Source organism: Myxine glutinosa, chromosome 11 (assembly GCF_964187855.1).
Source record: "Myxine glutinosa chromosome 11, kmMyxGlut1.1, whole genome shotgun sequence".
Taxonomy (NCBI): domain Eukaryota; kingdom Metazoa; phylum Chordata; class Myxini; order Myxiniformes; family Myxinidae; genus Myxine; species Myxine glutinosa.
In genome coordinates this window covers 95,272,760-95,297,457 of record NC_136271.1, presented here as the reverse complement: position 1 = coordinate 95,297,457, position 24,698 = coordinate 95,272,760, and the positions used below count along the sequence as shown (strand labels likewise).

The 24,698-nt window shown below is 46.5% G+C and overlaps 1 protein-coding gene across 1 annotated transcript in view; it reads left to right on the top strand.

Moving 5' to 3' along the window:
- The window catches only part of LOC137414544 (uncharacterized), a 198,733-nt gene that overhangs the window by 110,602 nt on the left and 63,433 nt on the right, over nucleotides 1-24,698 (top strand). The window contains exon 15 of the mRNA XM_078786296.1: nucleotides 16,715-16,825. Within this exon, the coding sequence (XP_078642422.1) occupies nucleotides 16,715-16,825 (111 nt within the window). The remainder of the gene's footprint in view (nucleotides 1-16,714; nucleotides 16,826-24,698) is intronic.

Sequence of the window (24,698 nt, the reverse complement as noted above, 5' to 3'; positions counted from 1 at the left end):
TGGTGAAAGAAGGTCGCATTCCAGTGGATTGGGAACTGAGTACCCTCGTCCCTCGATGTAAGGGGAAAGGTGACCCTCTGGAGTGTGGCTCGTACCGAGCGATAAAGTTATTGGAGCATGGAATGAAGGTATTGGAAAGGGTGTTGGAGAGGAGGATAAGGAAGAAGGTGAAGATTGACGAAATGCAGTTTGGATTTATGCCAGGAAGAGGAACGATAGACGCGCTTTTTATTGTGAGGCAATTGCAGGAGAAGTATATGGAGAAGAGGAAGAAGTTGTTTCTTGGGTTTGTTGATCTGGAGAAAGCATTCGATAGGGTTCCACGTGAAGTAGTGACATGGGCATTGAGGAAGTTAGGAGTGGAGGAATGGTTGATTAGAGTAGTGATGGCAATGTACAAAAGTGTGCGCACAGCTGCAAGGACGAAGGACGGGAACAGTGGTGAGTTTGAGGTGAAGGTGGGAGTGCATCAGGGGTTGGGATTGTTGTGGAATTTGTAGTGGGGGACTCAGGACTCCAATGACCGGACACAGGTTTACAAAAGGTCTGGTTTATTAACTGTATTTACTTCATTCCAATTACCAAAATGATACCGCATAATATAATGGATCAGGTTAACTCTTTTCGCTGGTCCTTCTCGTTCATCCGATGTTCCTCCGACACTCCCGTTCGGTCAGCGCTTCTCGTAGCAAGTCCCTACCCAACGTTTGCTCTCGGTTATATCGCCAAACTGGACTTAATCCTCTCTCCGCTGATGCCCCGAGGTCATGCATTGCACCGAGTCCTGGCATCAGCTTGCTCCCCTCCTGCTGTGATTTCCATTTACACAGTAGGGGGGGTGCTCTAGCCTGGGGCCTTGACCAGGTGTTTCAAGAGATTACCATGTTCATGCACATTCTGACACTCATTTACAAACTCGTCTTTAACAGAGTTTGCATGTAAAATGTATCTGCTTTGTTACCAGGTTAATTAATAAGTTACCAGTGCCAATTAATAAGTTACACTGAGTTACACTTCCACAATTCCCTCATTTTTTTGTTTTTGTTTATATTAACCATTAATCTAAACATCAATATAAGTAAACAGTCAATCACTACAAGTAAACATCATTACAAGTATAAGTAAATAATCATAACTTTGGTAATCAAATTCCCTTAGGCATACACCGTCATCCTGGAAGAATCACAAAACATTTTGTTGGTCATTGACTTCTTCCATATTGTTCAATCTATTGCATTTGCATCACAAATATATTTTCAAAACAACACTTCACCATCACCAAGATACAACAATTTCACTTCATTTTCAAGTTTTGTAAAGCATCTGCACCATCTGGAAAAAACGTTTGCCTCCACACACATGTTGACTTTGTTTGAAAGGAAGGGCTGATCACTTGTGTTTGAATCCAGGTATGAAACATTTTCTCCTAATGTCTTCATAGCTCCTGCACTACTTCGTGTAGGATTTCGCTGTTGTGGTAACACTGCGGAGTCATAGACTGACCCTTCTCTCCATGTAGCATTCTTGCCACTTTTTGCTGTGAACCATAATGATTCCTTGAACAAGGCCTTCGCCCAGTTGTAGTCAACTTGCCTCCTCCCTCATTATGAGTGGGCAGCAAGTATTGGTGTGACGTTGATTGGCCAGCAAGATGTGGAACAGGGATGCCGGATGCATCCACAATGATGTTGGGACCATGGTGTTCAGGTCATCCATGGTCCATACCAGGCGTGGCCCGCAGAATCGCGCACAGCTGTTGTGAAAAGGCACAGCCATTGGTTTGCAGCTTCATGCTGGCTCCCCGGAAGTTGGTGAAGTAATAACATATGTCCCCGCATTTCACAGAGGTTGCCGGTAAAATGTCGTTGTCCTGCAACTTTTGATGTGGTGAATGTTCGAAGCCTTCGAACAAGAGTAAGTGATCGCCTTTCTTTCATATGTTGCAGTGTGATCCAGGCAAATGGTCACATAAATTTCCTTGGTGAAGGTAAGCATTCATCTCCAAGTTACACAGGAGAATGTCTTCATCATTCTTTGAGAAAGAGGGTGTATGCCACGGTTAACTTCATTTTTTAGCCACAAATTTTCTTTCTTTCTTCTTCCCAATTCCGTTAGCAATCCCTCCAAAATGTGATCTCGTCTTATCCTTATGCTCAGTCACATCTGAATCTGCTTTCCGCACACACTGAATCAGATAGGGTACATCTTACCATGAAATCAGCATAATCATGTATATCTTCCGACAGTTTCACATTCAACAATTTGTTGTTTTTCCTTAACACAAAAAGTTATATTCATTTATATGCGTCACACAAATAATATTCAATCAGGTATGTATTTTATTACTAAACTAAGAATAGCATTGTATATGATTACAATCACAAACGGGAATACCTAATTCCCAACAACAATTTTCCCAAACCAACAAATTAAACATAATGTATTATTACCATAATTCCTCTCCACTTTTTCTTTTCCCTCTTTTTTTTTCCTAACAGTGTGTCACTCGTGGTGATATGAGTTCATTGATATTGTAATTGACACAACTCATAACATTGTCGTTATGCCATTATCTTAATTCTACTGTTTATGTCGCCATAAAAGTCTTCCTTTTCTGGTTCCACATTTCTTTCCTCATTTGTCACTTCATGCGTTATCATCGTGTTGTTGGTTACCTTATTCAAACACACCGTCACTAAGGCTTTCAAGCAAGCCACCACTAAAACAATTGCCAATATAACTACTAAACCAACAAACAAGTCTGCTACTCCTTGTATATATTCATACCTATGACATAGTTATATGTCGATGACATTTAACATTATATACCAAACTAACAAGCTTCCTAAAAGGTAAATAAAGAAAATCCCTTAATATGTAACATAATCAGATTATTTGTCTTACCCTGATCCCCCTATCTCCCGGGGTTGAACTCAATCCCCTGATCATGAGTGTAGTTGTGATACATTTTTCACTCATGTTGTATTAATATCAGCAGGTAATTGTATGTCATGTAGGCAAATAAATGTCACTATTCCAAGTAGGAATATCACATGTTGAAAATGTAATGTTTATCAATGCAAGGGGTGTTAAAATGTAATTCAAATGACTGTAAATCACGACTATCATTTATCTACCACTGAATGTTCTGCTGGGCTGCTAGGTGCAGCCTCATTTTCTGTGGGATCGTCCACCTTAGCCCCATGTGCTTGTTTGCAATGAGGGGCATGAATCCAACTTTCTATTTTGGGTCCATCTTTTTTTTTTTTTTTTTTTTTTTTTTTTTATCAATCTCCTATGGTTTATCATTTCGTTCCAAGATACCGCAACCAAAGGTTTTAACCAAAGCTCTACCAAACTATTTCCAATTTGAACAAAAATGCCAGTGAAACAATGATTCGAAGGATTAACTTCAAGGGGTCAATAAATTTATTCTATAGCCAGATCTAATTTTCCCATCCAATAGTTTGCCTTGCCACATGTCATATTATAACACCTTAATAAACCTTCGAAAAAATGTTTCCCATCTCAACAAATTTCCTTTTTTACAAATAGCCATGTGTAACTTACGTATTTAACTACAATTTCCTCTCAATTTGTTTGGCCTAACTGGCCGCAAAAGTGGCTGCCAGCATGCAGTACCGTTTTTTATCTACCAAGGAAGTGTTCCACACAAGACCTCTACCAAAATGTTGTTTGTAAAAAACAAATCTGGGATTTCTGATTACATGGATGCACACTCTCAGGACATTTTCAGGCTGCTGTTAACAATCCACTACGATGACTTAATTCCTTTACCCACAATCAAATAATTAGTACAAATTGAGGATATTATCCCTATCACATTCTTTTATAGATTCATTATGTTGGATCTAATTTTTTCCCAATAGTTTTCCACTGCTGTAAGGCGGAACAATAGCTCTCATAAGTCTTAGTAATATCGTACTTAATTTGCCCAGCAGAGAATAATTTATTTACTATCCTTTCTCATCTGTTAACCAGTGACTTTGTTTAAACTCCAGAACTGAAAACCCACAATAGTTCAAACCAGCAAAATTTTCTTTACTATTTTCCCATATCATCTATGCCTAAAACACATCCATACATACAGCACAATTTATATGCTGATAAAATTCAAGTTTATATATATAAAATCCATGAGCAGAGTATTCTGGGAAGTCAGTGTAAGACCTCTCCCAAATTTGGATGATTTTGTACTTCCTCATTTCCTTTTATGAAGCTCATATCCATAAATAGATGTTATTCTCATATACATTCTATCAAAAAATGGAATCCCAAAATTACTCACAATTTTACTATTAATGAATGGCTGCTCATAACCCAGCACATCAAATTTTTATATTCCATTTCCCTTGACAAAAGAGATAATGTTCATAATCAAATTATATTTCTATTTTATTTTACGGATTCTCTGGATATTCAATCCCATCCACATATCCCAATCCCATCCACATATAACTATCCATTTCCAGACAGGCACACTGTTGGTGTCAACAATCTTGTAAGATTGATACACAAAAACACACACACACACATGCATTATGCATATTTGTTTGCGTTGGAACCATTATTTACAGATCAGATGGGTGTCAATTTTATTTCAATTTCATAAAATTTGTCAATCAAATTCAAAATGCTTATAGACAAATAAACCAAAAGTCCATTCTTAGAAAACCCTTATGATGTCACATTGAAATTACCCTTTCTGCCTTCACAATAATCTATCCAAATTTTGACTACACACCCATTTGCATGTCAGTCGACCATTGACCTATCAATCGTGCGGAACAATAGTCCGAAATTCCCACCTGATCATCATGTGACTCTTGTCACTTGGTTTGCCAAAAAAATTGCAACGCAATTGTTCCAAACTTTGTAAATTTAAAATTGCTGTGCCCAAAATAGAAGATCCAATTTTGGCATTTGATCAATTAATTATTAATTTGTTAACAAGCAAAAAAGAAAAAATGAATCATTCTTGCTCTGAAAACTTTTCAGACACAAGAATCATCGACAGTTATTCATGTTTGTCCAGTAATCGAATCTGTTGAGGCCAATCATCATTTGGGATTTGCAGCAATGAAGGCCTAATCATTGTCTGAGGTACCGGTAAGCACTGGTACCCTTGATCTTGGTTTGCCCCATGACCTTGTCTTCCTGTTGACATACGGACATCTTCTTCTCCAATGTCCCATCTTTCCACACTCGAAACACCGGTTTCTGTCGTTGTCTGATCTGTGCACCTGTGCACTTGTATTGCTGGGCTGCATCTCTACATCCCTGAGTTGCCACTGCAATCTCTCGTTATCTCCTGAAACACGAAAAAATTCTCTGTACCGTCCTTTTTGGGGAGACAACTGGAAATCAGATGGGACAACTGTGACTTTCATTCCTAATTTCGAGGGCAGTTGTGCATTTGTCTCCTCCACTGTATCCTGTATCCTTTTTATTTTAAGTTCTAGTTCCGTTATCCGTTCTTGCTGTTCCCGTTGTCTGGATTCACCATCCCAAAGATGGAATGCAAGCCAGTCTACCGTTAGATTCTGTCTCTTCCTGGCTTTCAATCTTTGTTCCAATCTTTCCAATCGACTTCGCTCAAATGTACCATCTCTTGGAAACTCCTCATCATGTCCCTTTGTCCACAAATACCAATTCTCGACCTGCCTTATAGCTTCTGCACCATAACGGTCGTACATATGATGTGTACAAGTACCTTTTTGTGGAATCTCTGGTTGTCCTTGTGTATTCTTGCAGGCTCCATTTCCCATTCTGCCTTTTATCAAAGTAGCGTTGGATGTGTTGTAGTTTGTTCCTCTAAAGCTTCACTCGTACCTCCAGGAAGGGTCTCTCCACCTGTTCGCACGGTGATTTCCAGAGAATCTCCCTCAGCCGTGGCTTTTGCACAATCCAATCTCACAGATCAGTATTTGCAGATGAGCCGGAGGGTCAGTATGAAATGGGTGAATCCTCAGGTGTCCGCTCTGTTGACGGGGAAATCACACAATGGTAACCGCACATATATATCTGTATATAAACTCACCACCTTGCTCAATATTCCCAGGTTGTCTCCACATTGTTAATATCACGCAAAGATATCAAAGCTTCTTTCTTGAGACCGCATTTTCATCAATCAAACAATCAATATATTCAATTCAATTTATTCAGTTAAATTTATTCAATTAAATTCAATCAATTAGATTCAATCTCAATTAATTCATCAATATTCATCAATAAATTAAATTAATCATTCTGGATGACTCCTTGCATAAGCCCTTTCCCCAATGATGTCAGGACAGGTCCATCCATTGACCGTCACCTCTGGTTCGTACCTCATGTTAATTGATGAATCACCGTCCTGTCCTAGGGTCATATCTGACATATTTCCCCATTTTGCCTGGTCTCCACAAATTTTCTTTGCAACCACTAAAGGCAACTCATCCTTCATTCGTGAGACAGCCAAAATGGATGGCAGATATTAAAGTTCATTGGGAAAAATATCTCATCATTTTTCTTTTAATAGTATCCAAAATCTCTTGGCAATATAAATTTCGTAAAACTCCTGAAATAAGACTGTAAAATTTCTTCAATCATGCTAAATTTTGAAACTCCATCGCTTGTAATACCCAATTTATCCCATAGGGCTTGAAAGTTCTTTCCCAAGTTCATGCAGCATTCTGCATTTGAACCCTATGATATCATTCATAATAATCATCATGATTTTATAGTCATGGTCCTATCATAATCATCTATTTAAACGAACATTTCCTTTATCACCACAGCTATGTGGTATAATCAACAATAGAATAAAACTGCACATAGCAACAGGCTACCTCATGGCCACTTAGTATACCTATTGACAATAAGTCATAACAATATCGAATAATCATTGAACAATTCAAAAATCGCTTCCCCTGCTCCAGCCGCAGCATCCGTGATATTTGTTTGCTCATTCACTATTCCTGATTCGTCATCAAGGATCTCCATCATCACACAGCGTACTTAATTCCGCATTCTCATGAGAATTCAACAGGATTTTACGACTCAAAGGAAAAAGAACGAGCAGACCTTTTGCAGGATGATCGTTACAAAAATCGTTACATATATTAAAGTATTTATGATGTCGACAAATCATATCTTAATTCTTACAAGATTTTGGTTCTTTGAATAAATCACAGCACCGGGAGAACCAGCTCCAAAAATGGATCTTTGTGTTTATTCAGCACCCTAGTAATTGGTTCTTTGTGTACTAATTACACAGCACCCAGGCCCCGCTCATATGGATCTTTGTGCAGCGCTACACAGCACCTGAGCAAAAGGGGTTTCATCTACATTTTCCCTATCTGGTGTACCATCCGTGATATTTGTCTGCTCATTCACTATTCCTGATTCGTCATCAAGGATCTCCATCATCACACAGCGTACTTAATTCCGCTTTTTAATGAGAGTTCAACAGGAATTTACGACTCAAAGGAAAAGAACGAGCAGACCTTTTGCAGGACGATAACTGGAATTAGTCGTGAAAATATATCCAAATACACAAAAATACACACCCACACAAATAAACAACATTTATTCCGTTTAACAGAACAAACATTTCCTCTATCATGACATGCATGTCTTCAAAATTATATGCCCAAGAGAAAAAGTAAAATTAATTAAAACTGCGGGCAGTGATAATCCGGGGACCATACCGCTCCATCCTGATTGGACGGGTGCGTGCTAGAGTCGTTAATAACGACAGTCCAGATCCGATTGTTCAAAATTTTAACTCAATCGATCGAAAAATGAACGCAGGGATGCATTTTAAAGGTGCAGTGGCACTAACTGAGTTGCCACGAATATGGCCACAAAATTGCCAATATGGCCATCACAACATATTTTCCTTAATCAATTGGCTCATAGCATAACCAATCATATCATTCAACTTCTTCCTGAGTGTGAAGAATATCCAATCATATCATTCAACTTCTTCCTGAGTGTGAAGAATATCCAATCATATCATTCAACTTCTTTCATAAGTGTGAAGAATATCCAATCATATCATTCAACTTCTTCCATAAGTGTGAAGAATATCCAATCATATCATTCAACTTCTTCCTGAGTGTGAAGAATATCCAATCATATCATTCAACTTCTTCCTGAGTGTGAAGAATATCCAATCATATCATTCAACTTCTTTCATAAGTGTGAAGAATATCCAATCATATCATTCAACTTCTTCCTGAGTGTGAAGAATATCCAATCATATCATTCAACTTCTTCCTGAGTGTGAAGAATATCCAATCATATCATTCAACTTCTTCCTGAGTGTGAAGAATATCCAATCATATCATTCAACCTCTTCCTGAGTGTGAAGAATATCCAATCATATCATTCAACTTCTTCCTGAGTGTGAAGAATATTCAATCATATCATTCAACTTCTTCCATAAGTGTGAAGAATATCCAATCATATCATTCAACTTCTTCCTGAGTGTGAAGAATATCCAATCATATCATTCAACTTCTTTCATAAGTGTGAAGAATATCCAATCATATCATTCAACTTCTTCCTGAGTGTGAAGAATATCCAATCATATCATTCAACTTCTTCCTGAGTGTGAAGAATATCCAATCATATCATTCAACTTCTTCCTGAGTGTGAAGAATATCCAATCATATCATTCAACCTCTTCCTGAGTGTGAAGAATATCCAATCATATCATTCAACTTCTTCCTGAGTGTGAAGAATATCCAATCATATCATTCAACCTCTTCCTGAGTGTGAAGAATATCCAATCATATCATTCAACTTCTTCCTGAGTGTGAAGAATATTCAATCATATCATTCAACTTCTTCCATAAGTGTGAAGAATATCCAATCATATCATTCAACTTCTTCCATAAGTGTGAAGAATATCCAATCAATCATATCAATCATATCAATCAACAACAATCATATCATATCATATCATATCAACAATCATATCAACAATCAATCATATCATATCAACAATCATATCAACAATCAATCATATCAATCTTCCTGAGTGTGAAGAATATCCAATCATATCATTCAACTTCTGATCATTCATCTGATCTTCTGATCATTCATCTTCTGATCATTCATATCATTCATCAATCTTCCTGAGTGTGAAGAATATCCAATCATATCATTCAACTTCTTCCTGAGTGTGAAGAATATTCAATCATATCATTCAACTTCTTCCATAAGTGTGAAGAATATCCAATCATATCATTCAACTTCTTCCTGAGTGTGAAGAATATCCAATCATATCATTCAACTTCTTTCATAAGTGTGAAGAATATCCAATCATATCATTCAACTTCTTCCATAAGTGTGAAGAATATCCAATCATATCATTCAACTTCTTCCTGAGTGTGAAGAATATCCACTCATATCATTCAACTTCTTCCATAAGTGTGAAGAATATCCAATCATATCATTCAACTTCTTCCTGAGTGTGAAGAATATCCAATCATATCATTCAACTTCTTTCATAAGTGTGAAGAATATCCAATCATATCATTCAACTTCTTCCTGAGTGTGAAGAATATCCAATCATATCATTCAACTTCTTCCTGAGTGTGAAGAATATCCAATCATATCATTCAACTTCTTCCTGAGTGTGAAGAATATCCAATCATATCATTCAACCTCTTCCTGAGTGTGAAGAATATCCAATCATATCATTCAACTTCTTCCTGAGTGTGAAGAATATCCAATCATATCATTCAACCTCTTCCTGAGTGTGAAGAATATCCAATCATATCATTCAACTTCTTCCTGAGTGTGAAGAATATTCAATCATATCATTCAACTTCTTCCATAAGTGTGAAGAATATCCAATCATATCATTCAACTTCTTCCTGAGTGTGAAGAATATCCAATCATATCATTCAACTTCTTCCTGAGTGTGAAGAATATCCAATCATATCATTCAACTTCTTCCTGAGTGTGAAGAATATCCAATCATATCATTCAACCTCTTCCTGAGTGTGAAGAATATCCAATCATATCATTCAACTTCTTTCATAAGTGTGAAGAATATCCAATCATATCATTCAACTTCTTCCTGAGTGTGAAGAATATTCAATCATATCATTCAACTTCTTCCTGAGTGTGAAGAATATCCAATCATATCATTCAACTTCTTCCTGAGTGTGAAGAATATCCAATCATATCATTCAACTTCTTTCATAAGTGTGAAGAATATCCAATCATATCATTCAACTTCTTCCTGAGTGTGAAGAATATCCAATCATATCATTCAACTTCTTCCTGAGTGTGAAGAATATCCAATCATATCATTCAACCTCTTCCTGAGTGTGAAGAATATCCGATCATATCATTCAACTTCTTCCTAAGTGTGAAGAATATCCAATCATATCATTCAACCTCTTCCTGAGTGTGAAGAATATCCAATCATATCATTCAACTTCTTCCTGAGTGTGAAGAATATTCAATCATATCATTCAACTTCTTCCTGAGTGTGAAGAATATCCAATCATATCATTCAACCTCTTCCTGAGTGTGAAGAATATCCAATCATATCATTCAACTTCTTCCTAAGTGTGAAGAATATCCAATCATATCATTCAACTTCTTCCTGAGTGTGAAGAATATCCAATCATATCATTCAACTTCTTCCTGAGTGTGAAGAATATCCAATCATATCATTCAACCTCTTCCTGAGTGTGAAGAATATCCAATCATATCATTCAACTTCTTTCATAAGTGTGAAGAATATCCAATCATATCATTCAACTTCTTCCATAAGTGTGAAGAATATCCAATCATATCATTCAACTTCTTCCTGAGTGTGAAGAATATCCACTCATATCATTCAACTTCTTGGTTGTCCTTGTGTATTCTTGAAAGTAATTAATTCCGTAACTCAATATTACCTCTATTTATATATACTAGGGCGTGCCCGCACGTACGTGCTTGCCCGTACGTGCTTGCAAAAAAACACACGTGCAAGCAACAACAAAAACTTTGAAACCACGTGGCAGTTACGACCACAGAACCCCCCTCCTATTTACATGCAATGGTTTGGTCCATTCGCAAAGCCAAAACGAACGACCACAGAACCCTCGCCATTAATATCTATTGTAAGCGTGCCAAATCAATAAGTATCAATTTTTTCTATGAGCCTCGACCAGAGAGTGGTTGCTACTCACAAAACACTCGTCGCTAGCTGTTCCATTGTCTGCCGATTCCCACTCTGCTGTTTTTGTCTCATAATCTCCAAACAAGAACAGTACACATTTCCTGTAATTATCTCTCATAATCAGGATAAATTTGGAACAGCCCTTAAACTAACACCAAGCAGATCAATTTTTATATTTAGGTTGAGGTTTCACACAAACTGGTTAACTAAATAATACAGAATTATTATTATTATTATATCTCCGCCTTGGTGACCAGTTTATGTTTTGTATCCCACTGATAGGCCGGATCTGGATTCGGACCTGAACCAAAATCCAATCATTTCGTCGTGTAGTGATGGACCTGGACAAAATTTGATGCAATTTTTTTTTTTTCCATCGCCATCTTTCATCATAATTCTGGACCGGCATGAGGGGGGGTTGTCTGTCATGAATTTATTTGTTGATCGAACGAGGTTTAATTTGTCTAAATCCGACCAGTCGTTTCCAAAGATATAAGCCTTTTTGTCGCAATACCATAAATTGGAATGAGGTAAAATATATATATATAAATATAATTCCCTTTCCCGGTTCCCTGTCGCTCGCCGAGCGCCGAGCAAGTTGCTCGCTCGACGAGCAAGTCGAGTGCTTTGAACAAGTGCAAAAAAAAAAGAAGTACTTTATACGTGTGCGGGTGGGTAAACGAGTGTACCGGCCTTACACGTCCTGGAAGCAAATGGTCGCAAGGTGCACACTTGCTCCGTTTGCTTCCAGGTCACAGTAAGACCCTTTAATAACCAGCGCAAAAATACGTATTTACAGAAATCATTTAGAAAAAAAAACGAATAAATTGCTACAGTCGTTTATCGAAATCCCATTCGTGATGGCTCACGCCACCTATATCGCGGCATCGGTGCGCAAAGAAGCCCCAGACCACCTGCTCCCCCATGTATGTACCCATAACTTCCAAGTTCGTAAATCATATTGGACAAAACAAGACACACTCACCTTTTAAAGAAGACTTGTTTGTGTGTACAATTGATGTCAGCGGTGCCTCCAGATTGTTGTGGAATTTGTAGTGGGGGACTCAGGACTCCAATGACCGGATACAGGTTTACAAAAGGTCTGGTTTATTAACTGTATTTACTTCATTCCAATTACCAAAATGATACCGCATAATATAATGGATCAGGTTAACTCTTTTCGCTGGTCCTTCTCGTTCATCCGATGTTCCTCCGACACTCCCGTTCGGTCAGCGCTTCTCGTAGCAAGTCCCTACCCAACGTTTGCTCTCGGTTATATCGCCAAACTGGACTTAATCCTCTCTCCGCTGATGCCCCGAGGTCATGCATTGCACCGAGTCCTGGCATCAGCTCGCTCCCCTCCTGCTGTGATTTCCATTTACACAGTAGGGGGGGTGCTCTAGCCTGGGGCCTTGACCAGGTGTTTCAAGAGATTACCATGTTCATGCACATTCTGACACTCATTTACAAACTCGTCTTTAACAGAGTTTGCATGTAAAATGTATCTGCTTTGTTACCAGGTTAATTAATAAGTTACCAGTGCCAATTAATAAGTTACACTGAGTTACACTTCCACAGTACTAAGTCCACTACTATTTGTAGCTGTGATGGAGGTGCTGGCTCAGAACGTAAAGGAGGGTTTACCGTGGGAGTTGTTGTATGCAGATGATCTGGTGTTGATTGCGGAAAGTATGGATGGACTGAAGAAAAAGATGAACAAGTGGAAGGAATGTATGGAGACAAAAGGTCTGAAGGTGAATATCGGAAAAACGAAGGTGATGGCAAGTGTTAAAGCATGTGGTGAGGTGGAAAGAACTGGGAAGTGGCCGTGTGCTGTGTGCAGGAAGGGTGTCGGAGTGAATTCCATTCAATGTACAATGTGCGCTGAGTGGTTTCATCAAAAATGTAGTGATTTGAGAGGGTCATTAAGCAGTGTGGCAGCTACATTCAAGTGTAAGGCGTGCACAGAGGGAGCTGCAGATGGAGGAAATGTTGAGTTGGATCTTGGAGACGGCATGAAGCTGGAAGGTGTGAAAACATTTTGTTACCTAGGAGACATGCTGACTGGAGAAGGTGGATCAGACTCGGCAACGGTTGCTCGAGTGAGATGTGCATGGAAGAAGTTTCGGGAACTGAGTGGCGTGCTGATGAGGAGGGGAGTGTCGTTGAAGCTGAAGGGAAAGGTGTATGGTGCATGTGTGAGAAGTGTTATGATTTATGGGAGTGAGACATGGGTAATGAACGTAGAGCAGCAACGAAGGCTGGAAAGGGTGGAAACGCGAATGGTTCGGTGGATGAGTGGAGTATCGTTGAGAGAGAGGAAGACAAATGATGAATTGTGAAAGATGATGGGAATAGAGCCTGTGATTGATGCTGTGAAGAGAAACAGGTTGAGATGGTTTGGTCATGTGTTGAGGAAGGATGAATGTGACTGGTTGAGAAGAGTGATGGAAATGAATGTAGAAGGAAGTAGAGGACGGGGAAGACCGAGAAAGACTTGGCTAAAGATGGTGGAAGAAGAAATGCGGGCAAGGGGGTTAACAAGGAGAGATGCAGAAAATAGGGCAAAATGGAGAAGATTGTCATGGGGACCGCAAGGCTAACCCCCGCTCTAGCAGGGAAAATGGCCTTAAAATGCATGTTGTTGTTGTTGCCGAAAGGGTTTGAGCGCCTGCTCTGAGCCTGGGAGGTTGGTGGTTCGAACCGAAACTGAGTTTCCAGAGACTTTTTGCAAATGGTACGTACTGCTTCCTTTCTTGCTGCTCATCCATTTAAAATGGATAGAGCACACACAAACAACCACGGGTTGGCTGTCATAGCACACACAAGCTTTCCAAAAGGCCTCGTGCTGCGTGAAAGTTTCTTGGAAGGGAACTCGATATTTATTACGAGGAAAAGTACCCATTCCCAGTGGTCGGAAAAGCAAGCAAAATTATCCTTCCGCAGTGACGAGGAAAAGTTAGTTAATCTATCAATTTAGAATATTTAATGGACTTTAAAAATGTTAATTGCGTTGCACTCTTGGTTTCACTCGGAGACCAAGCTCCGAGCTACTTATACCGGGCACTAGTTATACTGGGCACTGCAAAATCGAAATGGTGGTGCAACATCAGGCGGTGGAGATTCAATTGTCTAACAACAGGGCAAAATATCCTACAGTGTATGTATATTGTGCTTTTACGAAGCTGCTGAAAGGTAATGGCAACCACCATACAGGTCCCTTGGTGTTCTCGTGCCGTGTGAGGGTCCGCGTTTTAATCTAGAAGGTTTGCATACCGCGAGTGTATCTCTCATTGCCGAAAACCCATTTCAAATGGCGCACTAAAATGAAACCGTCACGCACTCTATTTCCCCCAGATCTTTCCTTGATACACAACACGTAAGTGCATCCAAATGACTGTTGTTAATACAGATTTCTTTTGGGTAACACTTTATTTTCCTCTGCACATGTTAAAAGCCATTACATTGTCATGATGCACGCTGTTCAATGCTGTCCGACATGGAAAGCCTCACGACCTACTCACCCCAACCTCGCCTCGACTACCCACATACCTCATCGTTACCTCCTTCGTCAGTCAGACCTCCTTCACCACCGTCCATCACCGTGCCCATTACGGGCCCCGCCGGCCTGAGCGTGAGAGGTACGCGCGGCCGCAGGAGCTCCACAAACACCTCAGAATAAATAGGCATTTGGCATCGTCAGACAGAATAAATAGAGTCCTGTGGGTGGGGCATCACTTTGTCCGTAACCGCAGGCCGTTACGGGATCTCATAGCTTGCACCGCACCTTTAAAGTGCTGCGAAGGAAAGTCAATGTTAAGTGCAGAAGATGTCCAACCCACATTCCGCATTTCCCGACCGACGAAGAAAACCCATTGCAGAAGCTGGCGGGGGCGGGGCCAAAGCTGCGTGTGCCAATGAACGGCTGCACTTTCACCAAGAGCTTGTCTTGATCCTACTTGGTGGCCCGCCCTCACTATCTAAGTGTAAAAGACCCACACAGCTCGATTTTCAGGCAGTCGGTGAGAGGTGTTGGCTTTAAAGAGTCAGCTGTTGGTGCAAGCAGATACAAGAAGGTAGTGGGCACGACTGGTTTAGGTCGGGACAGAGTGTGATGGGTTGGATGCACGAGATTTGAAGGGAAATACTGAGTTAAGACATTCTGCCTTGTTATTTTATTATTATGATTATTATTTTTCATATACATAGTCGAGTGTCCGGGAAGAGCTATAATTAGGACACTGAACGGATCAGGACAAAGGGAACAGAGAGAGGGGCGAAACACCAACAGCAGAGTTGAAGACCAAGATTGAGGCAGACTTGGACAAACGACAGGTGTAGGGAGGAAAGCGGGACAAGAGTGAATACATGGGATGGACAAGATTGATACAAAAGGAAACTTTCATGAGGGAAAACCGGAAATATGGAAGGCATTGCAGTAGGGGTTTAAAGAGGGTAGACAAGATCATGGTTTTGAAATGATAGTGAACAGCTGGCTGTGAATAGACACAAATTTGAGATGATGGCAAACAGCCAGCTGCCTTGGAGACCTGGTGTGAGGAATGAGATTGAAGATAATGTGGAGGTTATTCCACAGATGGGGGGGGGGGGGGGGGAGGGTAGGAGAAAGAGGAATGAATGAATGGAGGTGAGCAGTGATTCTGGATTTTGGTCGTTTATCCAGAAGTGGGTTTATGGTGCATTATGTGCCGCAAAAACCTGGAGGGGAGGGGGTGGACAAAGCATGGAAAGAGTAGAGTACAAGACCAGTTAGGAGACTGTAGAAGACACACAGAGACCACCGACCTGCTGCACGCGTGGTGATAGACCCATAGGCACGGCTTCATCTTGGGAGATTACAATAATCTTGTTGATGGCCTTGGTTTTCGTGCCGTCAAGTTGAGTAAGGTGTGAGGCAGAGGAGGGGAGAGCAGTTTTCTGGTAAGGTGACATTTTATGGCTTGGCCTCAGGATGAAAACACACCGAGTGCCAGCCTTGGAGTGCCAGCCTTGGAGTGCCAGCCTTGGAGTGCCAGCCTTGGAGTGCCAGCCTTGGAGTGCCAGCCTTAGAGTGCCAGCCTTAGAGTGCCAGCCTTAGAGTGCCAGCCTTGGAGTGCCAGCCTTGGAGTGCCAGCCTTGGAGTGCCAGCCTTGGAGTGCCAGCCTTGGAGTGCCAGCCTTGGAGTGCCAGCCTTGGAGTGTTAGTCTTCTGTGTTGAGAAAGCCAGCCAATTCACCTCAACCATTTCCATGCAGGATCCAGTGTACGAGGTCTGAGAAGTGTTCCATGTTTATTGATAACCTCTGTTGCGAGTTAACATCTTATATTGGTGATAAAGGTAACTGAAGTGTGAAAGGAAAAAAAAAATGCAAATTCATATCAACTTTACCTTAATATGAAAGAGGTTATCTCAATAACCAGTTGAAGTGCTTTGTCTGAATAAAAAGTAATTTTCTATTAAATTTTGCCTTGGCTGTGCAGGGTAACATCTCTTTCTTACTTCCCTTCCCTTTCTCACCAGGATGCTGAAAACCTTTCTTTTATCGAGATGGAAAAGAGTGAACGCTCTTCATCACCCCAAAATAAATCTGAGAATTCACGGCGTGAAAAGTTTGCTCGCGGGTGCTAAACGGTAAAGTTTTCCATGAGAGGGATGCCGTCGACTACGATTACTACTGCTACTACTGCCACCATGACTATTACTACTACTACGATGACTACTACTACTACCTCTACTATTACTACTACTATGACTACTACTACTACAACAATTACTGCTACTACTACTACTACTACGACTTACTACTACTACCACTCCTATTACTACTATTACTATTCCTACCACTCCTATTACTACCACTCCTATGACTACTATTACTATTCCTACCACTCCTATTACGACTATTCCTACCACTCCTATTACGACTACTACTACTACCATGACTATTACTACGACTATGACTAATATTACAACTACTACTGCTACTACTATTGCTACTACTACTACTATTACTACTACTACTACTACCGCTACTTCAATAAACCACCTTTCAGAGGCCATTTTCCCCCGCAAAGCGGGGGTTGGCCTTTTTCGGGAACCGTGGTTGTTGTTGTTTTTCGGTCCCCTTTTTGAAGCAATGTTTTACGGCCGGATGCCCTTCTTGCCGCCAACCCTGTTTGTCGCCTTTTTACGACACACAGGTAATTACCAGTGAACTGGTACTCAATTAGCCGACCTCGGAAGGATGACAGGCTGAGTCAACCCCCCTGGCGTTAATTCAGCGATCGACCGGGATTCGAACCCAGGATCCTAGGATCCTAAGCTGGCACCCTAGCTGCTAGCCCAACACCAGGCTAACCCAACACCAGGCTGGTTTAATGGCCCCATTTAATCCTACCTTCTTGTGTGGTCCGCCACAAAAGTCTTTCCTCTCGACATGCTTCTATCGCGACCATCCTCTGTATGCATGCTACCTCTCGTAGCCATCCCCACCACCCCTCTCATGACCTCCCCACCACCTCTCTCATGACCTCCCCACCACCTCTCTCATGACCTCCCCACCACCTCTCTCATGACCTCCCCACCACCTCTCTCATGACCTCCCCACCACCTCTCTCATGACCTCCCCACCACCTCTCTCATGACCTCCCCACCACCGCTCTCATGACCTCCCCACCACCGCTCTCATGACCTCCCCACCACCGCTCTCATGACCTCCCCACCACCGCTCTCATGACCTCCCCACCACCGCTCTCATGACCTCCCCACCACCGCTCTCATGACCTCCCCACCACCTCTCTCATGACCTCCCCCATGACCTCCCCACCACCGCTCTCATGACCTCCCCACCACCTCTCTCATGACCTCCCCACCCCCTCTCTCATGACCTCCCCACCACCTCTCTCATGACCTCCCCACCACCTCTCTCGACCTCCCCACCACCTCTCTCGACCTCCCCACCACCTCTCATGACCTCCCCACCACCTCTCATGACCTCCCCACCACCTCTCATGACCTCCCCACCACCTCATGACCTTCCCACCACCTCTCTCATGACCTCCCCATCACCTCTCTCATGACCTCCCCACCACCTCTCTCATGACCTCCCCACCACCTCTCTCATGACCTCCCCACCACCTCTCTCATGACCTCCCCACCACCTCTCTCATGACCTCCCCACCACCTCTCTCATGACCTCCCCACCACCTCTCTCATGACCTCCCCACCACCTCTCTCATGACCTCCCCACCACCTCTCTCATGACCTCCCCACCACGTCTCTCATGACCTCCCCACCACCTCTCTCATGACCTCCCCACCACCTCTCTCATGACCGCCCCACCACCTCTCTCATGACCGCCCCACCACCTCTCTCATGACCGCCCCACCACCTCTCTCATGACCTCCCCACCACCTCTCTCTCATGACCTCCCCACCGCCTCTCTCATGACCTCCCCAACACCTCTCTCATGACCTCCCCACCACCTCTCTCATGACCTCCCCACCACCTCTCTCATGACCTCCCCACCACCTCTCTCATGACCTCCCCACCACCTCTCTCATGACCTCCCCACCACCTCTCATGGCCTCCCCACAACCTCTCTCATGACCTCCCCACCACCTCTCTCATGACCTCCCCACCACCTCTCACATGTCCCCCCCCCAAACCAGCTCTCACATGACCCCCTCCAAACCACCTCTCTCATGACCTTCCCACCAACTCTCTCATGACCTCCCCACCACCTCTTTCATGACCTCCCCACCACCTCTTTCATGACCTCCCCACCACCTCTTTCATGACCTCCCCACCACCTCTCTCATGACCTCCCCACCACCTCTCTCATGACCTCCCCACCACCTCTCTCATGCCCTCCCCACCACCTCTCTCATGACCTCCCCATCCTCTCTCTCATGGCCTCCCCACCACCTCTCATGACCTCCCCACCACCTCTCATGACCCCCCCCACCTCTCATGACCTCCCCACCACCCCTCTCATGACCTCCCCACCACCTCTCTCATGACCCCCCCCACCACCTCTCTCATGACCTCCCCACCACCTCTCTCATGACCTTCCCACCACCTCTCTCATGACCTCCCCACCACCTCTCTCATGACCTCCCCACCACCTCTCTCATGACCTCCCCACCACGTCTCTCATGACCTCCCCACCACGTCTCTCATGACCTCCCCACCACGTCTCTCATGACCTCCCCACCATGTCTCTCATGACCTCCCCACCACCTCTCTCATGACCTTCCCACCACCTCTCTCATGACCTTCCCACCACCTCTCATGACCTTCCCACCACCTCTCATGACCTTCCCACCACCTCTCTCATGACCTCCCCACCACCTCTCTCATGATCTCCCCACCACCTCTCATGACCTCCCCACCACCTCTCTCATGACCTCCCCACCACCTCTCTCATGACCTCCCCACCACCTCTCTCATGACCTCCCACCACCTCTCTCATGACCTCGCCATCACCTCTCTCATGACCTCCCCACCACCTCTCTCATGACCTCCCCACCACCTCTCTCATGACCTCCCCACCACCTCTCACATGTCCCCCTCCAAACCACCTCTCTCATGACCTCCCCACCACCTCTCTCATGACCTCCCCACCACCTCTCTCATGACCTCCCCACCACCTCTCTCATGACTTCCCCACCACCTCTCTCATGACTTCCCCACCACCTCTCTCATGACTTCCCCACCACCTCTCTCATGACCTCCCCACCACCTCTCTCATGACCTCCCCACCACCTCTCTCATGACCTCCCCACCACCTCTCTCATGGCCTCCCCACCACCTCTCATGACCTACCCACCACCTCTCATGACCCCCCCCACCTCTCATGACCTCCCCACCACCCCTCTCATGACCTCCCCACCACCCCTCTCATGACCTCCCCACCACCTCTCTCATGACCTCCCCACCACCTCTCTCATGACCTTCCCACCACCTCTCTCATGACCTTCCCACCACCTCTCATGACCTTCCCACCACCTCTCTCATGACCTTCCCACCACCTCTCTCATGACCTTCCCACCACCTCTCTCATGACCTTCCCACCACCTCTCTCATGACCTTTACACCACCTCTCTCATGACCTTCCCACCACCTCTCTCATGACCTTCCCACCACCTCTCTCATGACCTCCCCACCACCTCTCTCATGACCTCCCCACCACCTCTCTCATGACCTCCCCACCACCTCCCCACCACCTCTCTCATGACCTCCCCACCACGTCTCTCATGACCTCCCCACCACGTCTCTCATGACCTCCCCACCACCTCTCTCATGACCTCCCCACCACCTCTCTCATGACCTCCCCACCACCTCTCTCATGACCCCCCCCCAAACCACTTCTCTCATGACCCCCCCCAAACCACCTCTCTCGACCTCCCCACCACCTCTCTCATGACCTCCCCACCACCTCTCTCATGACCTCCCCACCACCTCTCTCATGACTTCCCCACCACCTCTCTCATGACTTCCCCACCACCTCTCATGACTTCCCCACCACCTCTCATGACCCCCCCCCCACCTCTCATGACCTCCCCACCACCCCTCTCATGACCTCCCCACCACCCCTCTCATGACCTCCCCACCACCCCTCTCATGACCTCCCCACCACCCCTCTCATGACCTCCCCACCACCCCTCTCATGACCTCCCCACCACCCCTCTCATGACCTCCCCACCACCCCTCTCATGACCTCCCCACCACCCCTCTCATGACCTCCCCACCACCCCTCTCATGACCTCCCCGCCACCCCTCTCATGACCTCCCCGCCACCTCTCTCATGACCTCCCCGCCACCTCTCTCATGACCTCCCCGCCACCTCTCTCATGACCTCCCCGCCACCTCTCTCATGACCTCCCCGCCACCTCTGTCATGACCTCCCCGCCACCTCTCTCATGACCTCCCCGCCACCTCTCTCATGACCTCCCCGCCACCTCTCTCATGTCCTCCCCGCCACCTCTCTCATGACCTCCCCGCCACCTCTCTCATGACCTCCCCGCCACCTCTCTCATGACCTCCCCGCCACCTCTCTCATGACCTCCCCGCCACCTCTCTCATGACCTCCCCGCCACCTCTCTCATGACCGCCCCGCCACCTCTCTCATGACCTCCCCGCCACCTCTCTCATGACCTCCCCGCCACCTCTCTCATGACCTCCCCGCCACCTCTCTCATGACCCTTCCCGCCACCTCTCTCATGACCCTTCCCGCCACCTCTCTCATGACCCTCCCCGCCACCTCTCTCATGACCCTCCCCGCCACCTCTCTCATGACCCTCCCCGCCACCTCTCTCATGACCCTCCCCGCCACCTCTCTCATGACCCTCCCCGCCACCTCTCTCATGACCCTCCCCGCCACCTCTCTCATGACCCTCCCCGCCACCTCTCTCATGACCCTCCCCGCCACCTCTCTCATGACCCTCCCCGCCACCTCTCTCATGACCCTCCCCGCCACCTCTCTCATGACCCTCCCCGCCACCTCTCTCATGACCCTCCCCGCCACCTCTCTCATGACCCTCCCCGCCACCTCTCTCATGACCCTCCCCGCCACCTCTCTCATGACCCTCCCCGCCACCTCTCTCATGACCCTCCCCGCCACCTCTCTCATGACCCTCCCCGCCACCTCTCTCATGACCCTCCCCGCCACCTCTCTCATGACCCTCCCGCCACCTCTCTCATGACCCTCCCCGCCACCTCTCTCATGACCCTCCCCGCCACCTCTCTCATGACCCTCCCCGCCACCCCTCTCATGACCCTCCCCGCCACCTCTCTCATGACCCTCCCCGCCACCCCTCTCATGACCCTCCCCGCCACCCCTCTCATGACCCTCCCCGCCACCCCTCTCATGACCCTCCCCGCCACCCCTCTCATGACCCTCCCCGCCACCCCTCTCATGACCTCCCCGCCACCGCTCTCATGACCTCCCCGCCACCGCTCTCATGACCTCCCCGCCACCGCTCTCATGACCTCCCCGCCACCGCTCTCATGACCTCCCCGCCACCTCTCACATGACCTCCCCGCCACCTCTCACATGACCTCCCCGCCACCTCTCATGACCTCCCCGCCACCTCTCATGACCTCCCCGCCACCTCTCATGACCTCCCCGCCACCTCTCATGACCTCCCCACCACCTCTCATGCCCTCCCCACCACCTCTCATGCCCTCCCCACCACCTCTCATGCCCTCCCCACCACCTCTCATGCCCTCCCCACCACCTCTCCCTCTCCCATGACCTCCCCACCACCTCTCCCTCTCCCATGACCTCCCCACCACCTCTCCCTCTCCCATGACCTCCCCACCACCTCTCCCTCTCCCATGACCTCCCCACCACCTCTCCCTCTCCCATGACCTCTCCACCACCTCTCTCATGACCTCCCCACCACCTCTCTCATGACTTCCCCACCACCTCTCTCATGACTTCCCCACCACCTCTCTCATGACCTCCCCACCACCTCTCTCATGACCTCCCCACCACCTCTTGCATGACCTCCCCACCACCTCTCATGACATCCCCACCCCCTCTCTCATGACCTCCCCACCACCTCTCCTGACATCCCCACCACCTCTCCTGACCTCCCCACCACCTCTCCTGACCTCCCCATCACCTCTCATGACCTCCCCATCACCTCTCTCATGACCACCCCACCACCTCTCTCATGACCTCCCCACCACCTCTCTCATGACCTCCCCACCACCTCTTTCATGACCTCCCCACCATCTCTTTCATGACCTCCCCACCACCTCTCTCATGACCCTCCCCACCACCTCTCTCATGACCTCCCCACCACCTCTCATGGCCTCCCCACCACCTCTCTCATGACCTCCCCACCACCTCTCTCATGACCTCCCCACCACCTCTCACATGTCCCCCCCCCAAACCACCTCTCACATGACCCCCTCCAAACCACCTCTCTCATGCCCTCCCCACCACCTCTCTCATGCCCTCCCCACCACCTCTCTCATGGCCTCCCCACCACCTCTCATGACCTCCCCACCACCTCTCATGACCTCCCCACCACCTCTCATGACCCCCCCCACCTCTCATGACCTCCCCACCACCCCTCTCATGACCTCCCCACCACCCCCCTCATGACCTCCCCACCACCCCTCTCATGACCTCCCCACCACCTCTCTCATGACCTCCCCACCACCTCTCTCATGACCTCCCCACCACCTCTCTCATGACCTCCCCACCACCTCTCATGACCTTCCCACCACCTCTCTCATGACCTTCCCACCACCTCTCTCATGACCTTCCCACCACCTCTCTCATGACCTTCCCACCACCTCTCTCATGACCTTCCCACCACCTCTCTCATGACCTTCCCACCACCTCTCTCATGACCTTCCCACCACCTCTCTCATGACCTTCCCACCACCTCTCTCATGACCTCCCCACCACCTCTCTCATGACCTCCCCACCACCTCTCTCATGACCTTCCCACCACCTCTCTCATGACCTTCCCACCACCTCTCTCATGACCTTCCCACCACCTCTCTCATGACCTTCCCACCACCTCTCTCATGACCTTCCCACCACCTCTCTCATGACCTTCCCACCACCTCTCTCATGACCTTCCCACCACCTCTCTCATGACCTCCCCACCACCTCTTTCATGACCTCCCCACTCTGACTCTCCCCACCACCTCTTTCATGACTCTCCCCACCACCTCTCATGACCTCCCCACCGCCTCTCTCATGACCCCCCCCTAAACCACCTCTCTCATGGCCTCCCCACCACCTCTCATGACCTCCCCACCACCTCTCATGACCCCCCCCCCACCTCTCTCATGACCTCCCCACCACCTCTCTCATGACCTCCCCACCACCTCTCTCATGACCTCCCCACCACCTCTCTCATGACCTCCCCACCACCTCTCTCATGACCTCCCCACCATGTCTCTCATGACCTCCCCACCACGTCTCTCATGACCTCCCCACCACGTCTCTCATGACCTCCCCACCATGTCTCTCATGACCTCCCCACCACCTCTCTCATGACCTTCCCACCACCTCTCTCATGACCTTCCCACCACCTCTCTCATGACCTTCCCACCACCTCTCTCATGACCTTCCCACCACCTCTCATGACCTTCCCACCACCTCTCTCATGACCTCCCCACCACCTCTCTCATGACCTCCCCACCACCTCTCTCATGACCTCCCCACCACCTCTCATGACCTCCCCACCACCTCTCTCATGACCTCCCCACCACCTCTCTCATGACCTCCCCACCACCTCTCTCATGACCTCCCCACCACCTCTCTCATGACCTCCCCACCACCTCTCTCATGACCTCCCCACCACCTCTCTCATGACCTCCCCACCACCTCTCTCATGACCTCCCCACCACCTCTCTCATGACCTCCCCACCACCTCTCACATGTCCCCCCCCCAAACCACCTCTCACATGACCCCCTCCAAACCACCTCTCTCATGACCTCCCCACCACCTCTCTCATGACCTCCGCACCACCT